General features: G+C 30.9%; 1 protein-coding gene across 3 annotated transcripts in view; it reads right to left on the reverse strand.

Moving 5' to 3' along the window:
* Positions 1-5778: 5778 nt before the first annotated feature.
* LOC135137076 (larval cuticle protein 16/17-like) overlaps positions 5779-12042 on the reverse strand; it is a 28123-nt gene continuing 21859 nt past the window's right edge. For 2 of the 3 annotated variants that reach the window (XM_064066616.1, XM_064066617.1), the window contains exons 2-3: positions 9406-9671; positions 5779-6073 (exon numbers count right to left, since the gene is read on the reverse strand). In XM_064066616.1, the coding sequence (XP_063922686.1) occupies positions 5917-6073; positions 9406-9671 (423 nt within the window). In that variant the 3' untranslated portion in view covers positions 5779-5916. The remainder of the gene's footprint in view (positions 6074-9405; positions 9672-12042) is intronic. The other variant, XM_064066618.1, reaches the window with a different exon arrangement.

A 12042-nucleotide genomic window follows, 5' to 3' on the forward strand; every position in this document is an offset into this window, starting at 1 on the left:
GTAGTATCCATCCTCAAGTGCTACTTGTATTTATGCAGTTCTGTTTAAATAATTGATTAATTAGTTCAAGATTAATTGACAATAAGTTTAACTTAATTGGCGCCCAACGAATGCAGTTAACTGTTGATTAATTAATAATTAGTTGTAACTAAGTTTAAGCAGCTATAATTCACCATAATTAAATGTAAATTACCAAAATTAAACTTCCAACATTTTTCGATTACTGAAAAGATTTTTTTTTTGTTCATTTCGACTAGTAGAAGTTATTTTTCATTTTTAAACCAAAGTTTAGAGAATTTTTTAAAAATCTTGTTCCAAGACCATCAACTTTTTTTTTGAAAATTTTTGGGCAACTTTTCAAAAATCTCAATTTTTCAATATGAAATTTTTGACCATACACTTGGAAAATTGCCCAAAGGCATTTTCTTGTAGATTTCGACTTGAAGAAGTTAATTTTCGGTTTAATCTCTTCAAAAATCTCAACAATTTTTCTAGAATCGATAAAATGAGAAATGACAATTTTCGAGATATTAAAAAAAACATTTTCGAAGCAAATTTTACCTAATTTTTAAAAAAATCTTAGCCCAGGAGTATCAATATGTTGCTTTTCGAATCAGCTCGTCCAAATGTATTGCTCTGAATTTTTTGAATTTTTTTAGGATACTTTTCAAATTATCTCAATTTTTTTGACATTTTTCGAACACATATCGAAAATTACCTAAAGGCATTTTCTTGTATTTTCGACTTGAAGAACTTATTTTCGACTTGATTTCTTCGAAAATTTCATCAGTTTTTCAAGAATCGATAAAATGAGACAGGACAATTTTCAAAATATTTAAAAAATTTCATTCTCGAACCAAATTTTGACGAATTTTTTTTAAATTTTGGTCCAGGATCATCAATCTGTTGTTTTTCGAATCAGCTCGCCCAAACGTATTTCGCTGAGTTTTTTGAATTTTTTTAGGATACTTTTCAAATTATCTCAATTTTTTTGGCCATTTTTCGAGCACATCTCAAAAATTACCTGAAGGCATTTTTTTGTAGATTTCGACTTGAGGGAGTTATTTTTGCCTTGATTTCTTCGGCAATTTCATCCATTTTTCCAGAATCGATAAAATGAAAAAGTACAATATTCAAGGTATTTAAAAAGATTGCATGTTTGAACCACATTTTAGTGAATTTTTTGAAAATCTTGGTCCGGAATAAGTAAAACCTTATGTTTTTCGAATCAGCTCGTTAACATGTATTTGCCAGAATTTTTGGGAATTTTTAGGCAACTTTTCAAAAATCTGAATTTTTCATACCCTCCCCTATGAATTTTGTCATCGTTTTTCGGACACAACTTTTGAAAATTACTTAAAACCATTTTCTTGTAGATTTTAACTTGAAGAATTTATTTTCGGCTCATTTCTTCAAAAATCCAGACAACTTTTTCAAAATCTATAAAACGAAAAATGATAAATTTAGAAATATTAATCAAAATTCATTTTTAAACCAAATTTTAGAAATTTTTTCGAAAATCTTGCTCCAAGACGATAACACGTTATAATTTTCGAATCAGCTCGTTAAAATGTACTACTCCTCATAATTTTTTTGAAAATTTTTCGGCAACTTTTCTAAAATTTCTATTTTTTAATACCCACCCCTGGAATTTTTCGACAGCATTTTGGACACCTTTCGAAAATTACTTAAAAACATTTTCGTGCAGATTTCGACTTGAAGAAATTATTTTCGGCTTCATTTCTTCAAAATTTAGGTAATTTTTCTAGAATCGATAAAATGAGACATAATAATTTTCAGGATTTAAAAAAAAAATCATTTTCGAATCCAATTTTAGCGAATTTTTTGAAAATCTCGGTCCGGAATCATTAACACCTTATGTTTTTCGAATCAGCTCATTAACATGTTTTTCCCAGAATTTTTGAGAATTTTAAAACAACTTTTCAAAAATTTCAGTTTTTCAATGAACTTTTTGAACGTTTTTTGACCACAACTTTTAAAAATTACTTAAAACCATTTTCTTGTAGATTTCAACTTGAAAAAGTTATTTTCGGCTCATTCCTTCAAAAATCCAGACAACTTTTTCAAAATCTATAAAACGAAAAATGATAAATTTCAAAATATAAATCAAAATTCAATTTTAAATCAAATTTTAGAAAATTTTTTGAAAAACTTGCTCCAACACTTTATAATTTTCGAATCAGCTCGTTAAAGTGTATTCATCGTAATTTTTTTGAAAATTTTTGGGCAACTTTTCCAAAATTTCGGTTTTTCAAAACCCACCGTTTGAATTTTTTGACCGCTTTTTGGACACCTTTCGAAAATTACTTAAAAACATTTTCTTATAGATTTCGACTTAAAGAAATTATTTTCGGCTTCATTTCTTCTAAAACTTAGATAATTTTTCTAGAATCGATAAAATAAAAAATAATAATTTTCGGGATTTTAAAAAAATTCATCCTCAAACCAAATTTTAAGGAATTTTTTGAAAATCTTGGTCCGGAATCATTGACACTTTATGTTTTTCGAATCAGTTCGTCAACATGTTTTTCCCAGATTTTTTAGAAAATTTTTAAACAACTTTTCAAAAATTTCAGTTTTTCAATGAATTTTTTTATAGTTTTTTGATCACAACTTTTGAAAATTACTTAAAACCATTTTCTTGTAGATTTCAACTTGAAGAATTTATTTTCGGCTCATTTCTTCAAAAATCCAGACAACTTTTTCAAAATCTATAAAACGAAAAATGATAAATTTCGAAATATTAATCAAAATTCGTTTTTAAACCAAATTTTAGAAAAGTTTTTGAAAATCTTGCTCCAAGACGATAACACTATAATTTTCAAATCAGCTCGTTAAAGTGTATTCATCGTAATTTTTTTGGAAATTTTTGGGCAACTTTTCCAAAATTTCAGTTTTTCAAAACCCACCCTTTGATTTTTTTGACCGCTTTTTGGACACCTTTCGAAAATTACTTAAAAACATTTTCTTATAGATTTCGACATAAAGAAATTATTTTCGGCTTCATTTCTTCTAAAATTCAGATAATTTTTCTAGAATCGATTAAATAAGAAATAATAGTTTTCGGCATTTAAAAAAAAATCATTCTCGAACCAAATTTTAGTGAATTTTTGAAGATCTTGTTCCGGAATCATTAACACCTTATGTTTTTCGAATCAGCTCGTTAACATGTTTTTCCCAGAATTTTTGAGAATTTTTAAACAACTTTTCAAAAATTTCAGTTTTTCAATGAATTTTTTTATCGTTTTTTGATCACAACTTTTGAAAATTACTTAAAAGCATTTCCTTGTAGATTTCAACTTGAAGAAGTTATTTTTGGCTTCATTTCTTCTACAATTTAGACAACTTTTTCAAAATCTATAAAACGAAAAATGATAATTTCGAAATATTAATCAAAATTCATTTTCAAACCAAATTTTAGAAAATTTTTTGAAAATCTTGGTCCGAGACGATCAACACTTTATAATTTTCGAATCAGCTCGTTAAAATGTATTCCTTGTAATTGTTTTGAAATTTTTTGGGCAACTTTTCCAAAATTTCAATTTTTCAATACCCACCTTTTGAATTTTTTCACGGCTTTTTGGACACCTTTCGGAAATTACTTAAAAACATTTTCCTATAGATTTCGACTTGAAGAAGTTATTTTCGGCTTCATTTCTAATAAAATTCAAACAATTTTTTCAAAATCGATAAAAAAAATGGTAATTTTCGAAATATAAAAAAAAATCATTTTCAAACCAAATTTTAGAATTTTTTTAAAACATGTTGGTCCCAAACGATCAACACTATAATTCTCGAATCAGCTTGTTGAAATGCATTCCCTATTATTGTTTGAGAATTTTTGGGCAACTTTTCAAAAATTCAATTTTTTCTATAACTACCCTTCGAATTTTTTCGCCGCCTTTTGGACACCTTTCGAAAATTACTTAAAAACATTTTCTTGTAGATTTCGACTTGAAGAAATGATTTTCGGTTTCGGCTTCATTTTTTCTAAAATTCAGATCATTTTTCTAGAATCGATAAATAAAAAATAACAATTTTCGAGACATTTAAAAAAAATATTTTCAAACCAAATCTTAGCAAATTTTTGTAAAATCTTGATCCAGGACCATCACCACCTTACCTTTTCCAATCAGCTCGTCGAAATATATTTCCCAGAATTTTTTGAACATTTTTAAGCAATTTTTCAAACATTTTAACCTTTCAATTATGATATTTTTTTAAGAAGTTATTTTCGGCTTCATTTCTTCTAAAATTCAAACAATTTTTTCAAAATCGATAAAAAGAAAAATGATAAATTTTGAAATATTAAAAAAAAATCATTTTCAAAGTAAAGTTTAGAAATTTTTTTGAAAATCTTGATTCCGGACGATCAGATAATTCTCGAATCAGCTCGTTAAAATGTATTCCCTGTAATTTTTTAAAAATTTTTAGTCAATTTTTCAAAAATTTCAATTTCACAATATCAATTTTTTGACCGTTTCTCGGAAAATTACTTAAATGTTCTAAAATGATAAATTTGAATTTTTTAAAAAAATTGTTGATAATAACTAATCGCAAATTAATAATTGACTAAACTTTTGGTTAATATTACATTTAATTACAGTTAATAAATATTTTCCAGCTACACTTAATACTAATTGGTTACCTATTAAATTTAATTAATTGCAATTATTTATTGTAGAATACTATCACCTATACAAGGAACAAAAGTAGGAAAAAATCCATTTTTGTTAAGCACCTCCCCTATTTTTCCATTTTTAATTAATTAAGCAACGTCTCCCTTTGCTTCACTTTAACCTTTTAGAGTAAAAATATCATAAGAAGTACATATAATATAATACGAAAGATGGAAAATTCTAGTTCTGAAAAGAACTAAACGACGAAGAGAAGCACCGAGTTAAACCTCAAACGATCAGTCCAAAGTCGCTCTTAGGTCCGCTGCGATGAATGTGTTCTTCCCAACATATTTCCACTCTACTAAGTACTAACCCAAAAAAATTTCGTAAGTGTGTCAAACTTATTTAGGAACATTTTCAAGGAATATATTGGAACCCAGAGTTCCTTAATCTATGTGCTGAATATCAGGAATAGTCTGTGAGTGTGTTTGTTCTCTTTTTTCTGAATTAGCTAGTAAGTTGTTCCATACAGACGATAATTTAATTGAGTTCGTCTTTTCACAATTTCTTTTCAGACGAGGACTCCCACCGTGTTTGTCGGATATTTCCTTAAGTAATAATGGAATTAGGAAACACGCGCTATAAATAACATTCAAGGAAAACCCTAGGGAACTCAGACAGTTGTAGTAGCACTAGCTGTCCATACCCCGACGACCATAAAACCTTCATCCGTCCCATCTCTAACTAATTTTTTTTAATCTCAACCGCAAAGGTCGCGCCTTCGAGGCACCCATAAAGCCACAATCGCCGACATCCCGCCGTAAATAACCCATTCCAGACACTTTACCAGCACTTCTCCATTATCGCCCATTCATTGTCGTAACACCAGCATAATAAAACCACTTTCCACCCATTCACAACTCCATCAATCTCCCATTCCGCAAAAATCGAAACCAATTTGTTACATTGTGGCACACTTACAAACAAAGCCTGATATTTGCCTCAAGACACACCCGAGGTCGATTATGAAATTGCGACGAAAATAAAGCACTTTAATCTCTGCGATGACTGGCCAACAATTAGCCGTAAACGTAAGGTAACGCAACAATTATTTTAATCGTAAGGAAGACCTCGAAGAGGCAATTAAAGCGCAACAGTTATCGATCGCCGGAACGCGGAGGAGTGAGCCAGGGAGGGCGATTAGGACCGCATTAGTTCATCGAAAATGTATTAGGTCTTTATTTGGGCAACAATAATTTATGGGTTAGATGGGCGACTATTTGTGGGGGAAGTAGCGTCGATAGGGCGGGTAGCCTTGGTACGATGGGTACTGGGTGTATGGGGAGTAGTCAGCGCTTGGTATGAAGAACGGGGTGTCGGGGTAGCGGATGGGCTTCAGCATGGACAGACGCACCGGGTTTTCTTCCGTCGCTCTGGAAAGAAAAATAGTTTAAGTATTATTACATTATTTAAATTTATTTGTGTATTTAAGTATGAGATATGGGTGAAGTTTGTCGGAGCACGGAACTCTGTATGATTTAGAGGCAATTTTTTCAGTTACATTTTTTTTTTTTTAGTTTAATGAATAAAATCCCAAGAAGTTCGTTAATCGTTACGCAATCTCTGAACTGTAAAATTTGATAGCTCTAACTTAATTAATCAATGGTAATAAAACGATTAAACAACTTATTCCGGTACCGCTAAAAAATTTTATGAGCGTTGGATTCATCGTGGGACGTTACCAGCCCCGTAGCTAGAAAACTTATTCAGGGGGGGCAAGTTTGTCGACAGAGGGGGCTTCATGTAAATATTTATATTTTAATAATACACTCAGATAACTATTTTATTTTTTCTGAGTTTTTATATTTGAAAGAACATTAAAATAATTGGAAACGTCGATTTTTCACGCTAAATTTTCGTAAAAACCTGTCGAAGTCCAAAAAATTAGTACGGTACTTGGTTAAAATGCTGGTTAAAACAGAGAATGTACATTCACAAACAGCTGTACTGCATCCAAAAATTTGTGTAGTGACCATATAGGTAACATCCAATTTGTTTGAGTTTATTTTTTTGCATGTTTAGTACATATTTTAAAAATCCGACTTCGAAACCAAATATTTCGAAAATTTTGGTACGGAACCATGAACTCGTCATGTTTTTTTAAACTCGTCGAGATGTGTATTTCAGAATTTTTTGTCAACTTTTACGAAAGTTCAATTTTTGAAAACCCATATAAAATTTTTGGCTTTTCCCAAGCATTTTCGAAAATTACCAAAAGAGATTCCTTTGTTCATCTCGATTTCCAGAAATCGTTTTGGATTCAATCTTTTTGAAAATTCTAACTTTTTTTCCAGAATCGACGGGAGAAATATGGCAATTTTTGAGAACCTGTGTCAAATTTTTGACTTTTTTTCAAGCACGTTCGAGATTACCAAAAGGGATTCCTTTATTGATTTCGATCTCCAGATGTTGTTTTTGGTTGTTTTTTCGAAAATGCGTACAATTTTTCCACAATCGCCAAAAGAAATATGGTAATTTTTGAGAAATTTTGAAAATTCGAGCTCGAAACCGAGTATTTCGAAAATTTTGATCCGGAACCATGAACCTGTCATGTTTTTTTAAGCTCGTCCAAATCTATATTTCAGAATTTTTTGTCAACTTTTACGAAAGTTCAATTTTTGAAAACCCATATAAAATTTTTGACTTTTCCCAAGCATTTTTAAAAATTATCAAAAGAGACTCCTTTGTTCATCTCGATTTCCAAAAATCGTTTTGGATTCAATTTTTTTGAAAATTCTTACAATTTTTCCAGAATCGACGGAAGAAATATGGCAATTTTTGAAAACCTGTATCAAATTTTTGACTTTTTTCAAGCACGTTCGAGATTACCAAAAGGGATTCCTTTATTGATTTCGATCTCCAGATGTTGTTTTTGGTTTTATTTGGTTGAAAAGTCGTAAAATTTTTCAGCAATCGCCAAACGAAATGTAATTTTTGAACTTTGAAACCGAATGTTTCGAAAATCTTGATCTGGGACCATCTAGACCTTGTGTTTTTTGATTGAGCTCGTCGAGATCAACATTTCAGATTTTTTTGTGGATTTTTAGTCAACTTCAACAAAAGCTAAATTTTTGAAAATCTATAAAATGTTTATGACTTTTCCCAACCGTTTTCGAAAATTAGCAAAAGGGATCTCTTTATCGATTTCGATCTCCAAATGTTGTTTTTGGTTTTATTTTTTCGAAAATTTGTACAATTTTTCCAAAGCCGCCAAAAGAAATGTAATTTTTGAGAAATTTTGAAATGTCGACTTTGAAACCGAATTTTTCGAAAATCTTGGTCTGGGACCATCAAGACCTTATGTTTTTGGATTAAGCTCATCGAGATCTACATCTCGGAATTTTTTGTTGATTTTTGTTAATTTCAACAAAAGCTCAATTTTTGAAAATCCATATACATTTTTTGACTTTTCCCAAGCATCTTCTAAAATTAGCAAAAGGGATCTCTTTATTGATTTCGATCTACAGATGTTATTTTTGGTTTTATTTTTTTGATATTTCGTCGAATTTTTCCACAATCGCATAAAGAAATAACTTTTTTTTAAGTCACTTTTGAGATTTTTTAAAAATTTTAGGTAGAACCCAATAATTCGTAAATTTTGCTCCGGGAGCATGAACATGTTTTTCAATTAAGCTCATCGAGATCTATATTTCAGAATTTTTTGTCAACTCTAACAAAAGCTCAATTTTTGAAAACTAAATAAATTTTGACTTTTCTTAGCATTTCCAAAAATTACCAAAAGTCATTCTTTTATTTATTTCAATCTTCAGATGTTGTTTTTGGTTTTATTTGATCGAAAATTTGTAAAATTTTTCTAGAATCGTCAAAAGAAATAGGAGTATAATTTTTGAGAAATTTTAAAAATTCGACTTGGAAACCGAATAGCAGCAAGACCTTATGTTTTTTGACTAAACTCGTCGAGATCTACATCTCAGAATTTTTTGTAGATTTTCAGCCAATTTCAACAAAAGCTCAATTTTTGAAAATCTATAAAAAAAATTTGACTTTTCCCACGCATTTTCGAAAACTAGCAGAAGGGATCTTTTTATTGATTTCGATCTCCAAATGTTTTTTTTTTGGTTTTATTTTTTCGAAAATTCGTACAATTTTTCCAGAGCCGCCAAAAGAAATGTAATTTTTCAGAAATTTTGAAATGTCGACTTTGGAACCGAATTTTTGAAAAATCTTGGTCTGGGACCATCAAGACCTTATGTTTTTTGATTAAGCTCATCGAGATCTACATCTCAGAATTTTTTGTCTATTTTTTGTCCATTTCAATAAAAGCTCAATTTTTAGAAAATCCATATAATATTTTTGACTTTTCTCAAGTACCTACATAGTAGGCTATGGAATAAAATGTGACATGTTAATTTTGATATTGCCAAATAATATACCCTGTACGAAAATAAAGGTGGGGCGGGTGGGGCCAGTTAATATGCTTCGGCAATCGGCATTATATTGAAATTTTATTACTAATTTGAAATTTATAATGTATGAGTCTTCCAGGGGGGGCAACCACAACTGCTAGAGGGGGCTCAGCCCCCTCTTGCCCCCCCGTAGCTACGGGGCTGGACGTTACCACTGGACTTTAATAATAAAATACGTTTTTTTTATTCTAACCTCAAAATTGCAATTGACAGTCAGAATTGCCAACTGATTTTCAAAGCCACAACCACCTCAAAACATTTACACAAATAGTCGTCACCTGTATCCATTCTGGTCGGCGATGTAGTTCACCACCCTCACGTTCCCATCGGGCGCCACGTACCCATAGCTCCCGGTGACGGTCCCATTGGGGTGCCGCTCCTCGTTCCTGAACTGGACGTTGTTGCTGGAGGCGTCGTCGATGTCGTAGCCGAAGGCATAGGTCCCGGGTCCCTGGGGCTCATGGTAGTTGTAGCTGTTCCAGTCCACCAGGGACAACCGAGCGGCGGCAGGTGCGGAAGACCGTACCATCGCCAAGGTCACCACCTGAAACCGCCAGGTTCAGCACACCCAGATTTATTATATTTAAATTTTCGGCACGCCGCACTCCCACGAAACAATAAAAGTTTTATTTGGATTATCGTAAATCGGCAATAAATTTCGAAGCGGTAAATTACGACTGGCACCTTTATTATGCAAATTTTTCGTTGGAAAATGGTCGTGATTTTCTAAAGCTCTCGAAAATTAATCGCTGTCATGTCCGCGTTCTTGTAAGTCATTTGATACAACACCTTTTACAGCCCGGAATAATAACACTTTGACAGATTAATGAATCCGGTAAAGCGATCTTATAAAACTCGCCAACACAATTAAGACCTCTTCAAATCCCCTCGAGTCAGAGCTCGTCACAATTAAAATCGTTAAAAATTCAACTAGACTTTACAGGCTTTTTTCGCGAATTCGTGACTCCGCTCTTTCATCAAAGCCCCCGATGAATATTCATAGCCTTTATTAACGTCAAACCTACACTCCGATAAATTAAAACTTCATTTAACTCAAGTACTCTACGATTAATTAGGAAAGTTCGCGTAATTTATGCTAATCCGAATCGGGCTGAATCCACATAATCCAGATTTTGTCAATAATCACCTTTTCGGAGCGATCGATTATTCAATTTCAAACGTAGGAAGCACGGAGATAAATCAAAGCGACGGAAAAAGAAACGTCTAATTATCGGGCTTATTTTTAATGGCCCTGACGTAGCTGTAACGGTAATTAGAGATTCACTGAAAGGTTCAGAGGCGTAGGTCATATTTCATTCTTCATTGTAGAGCAAAAAATGTGCCACATATCGACTAAATAATAATAAAGTAAATCTCTGCGTTATCTCAATTAAATTATAACACTGTAATGGTTGAACATACAACTTTAATTATGATTCTCTCGTCGTGTGGGTTGACTTTATAGCCGAAATTAACCCGTCCCATTTTAAAAATTCAACAAATCCTGCATTTTTCGCAATTATATTTATGTTCTGCAGTTAGTACCCACTTCGTCTGATTTATCATCAAAATTTAACACAAATTTGTTGGAACTTACCCCATTACGGACTTTTACAGTCCCACGCGATGCAAAATATCTTGTTCTTACTTCCTACGCGCCCATCAAAAAACTATGTTTTTTTAATTATAGGAATCATTATGAATAACATGCAATTTGCTGGTTTGTTTAAAACGATACAACGTTTTAACGAATTGGCAATAATTAAATGTGTATTCGTATTCGAGTATTAAATGTTTAGTATGGACTATTTGCGTTATTTGGTTATTCATGTGCGGCATTAAATAGAAATCGTTTGCTTTTATCTTCCCAAACACGTATTTTTTATTGCGAGGAGGTTCAAATTTGTTTAGTAAATCGTCGATAACGAAAATAAATCCGCGTTTTGTGTTTGTTTAATTTGTTGGAAAGATTATAATGTGGTTTTACTAAAAAATTCAATAATAGAGTGTTTCGGGCAATTTATCGATGGATTTTTAAATCCACACCATGAATTTCCAATTTTTAAGGTAAAAAGGTAAGATACAAATTCCGGAATTGCAATTTATACATAAACCATGTTTTACAAAAAAGTGACTCTGATTTATTTTTTAAAGTGTGTAATTAAAGCTATTTTGGCATAAACTGATGGCGTAAATTAAAAAAATAATACTGTTCTAACTTTGATATTATTGAACGATCCTATGTTGAAAAAAATGTCTGTAATTATCGTATTTTAAAATCCAGATGATGAAAATTTCACTTTTTCTAGAATTGGAATTTTGTCAAAATTGAACGATAATTTCTGAAATTTTTGGATTTCTTAATTTGCAACAACTGAAATTTCAAATTTTGTGAGAACAGTATCATGTTATTTTTTAAATCCTGATATAACTATTTTTCTGTTTTAAACTGTTTTTTTTTTTTTCAAAATATTAAAATTTTCCAAAAAAATACAACCGTCAAGGAATCCAAAAAGTACGAAAAAAATTGATCTAAATTTTGATATTAAAAAGTCAGATTTAATTTTAAAATCAAGTTTACGAAAATTTCGCTTTTCTAAATTTAGAGTTCTGTCAAAATTGAACGATAATGTCTTCAATTTATGGAGTTCTTAATTCGCAACGTCCAAAATTTGGAAATTTTTGTGAAAACAGGGTCATGTTATTTTTTTAATTCTAGAGAATTTGTCTATTTTAAGATGTTTATAATATATTTAGATAGATTTATTTAATGGTGATAAAATAAGAATTAGAATATTCATAACATTTTGTCATATGAAATTCATCACAATTGAGATTTGGGCGGGTGGGTGGGGCTTAATTTTTGTTTGTTTTTTTTTTAATATATAGTTTTCTTTCAACAACAAAATAGTTAA

The sequence above is a fragment of the Zophobas morio genome, unplaced genomic scaffold, assembly GCF_036711695.1.
Source record: "Zophobas morio isolate AGI-343-1 ecotype UQ-CSIRO unplaced genomic scaffold, CSIRO_AGI_Zmor_V1 ptg000028l, whole genome shotgun sequence".
Lineage (NCBI taxonomy): Eukaryota > Metazoa > Arthropoda > Insecta > Coleoptera > Tenebrionidae > Zophobas > Zophobas morio.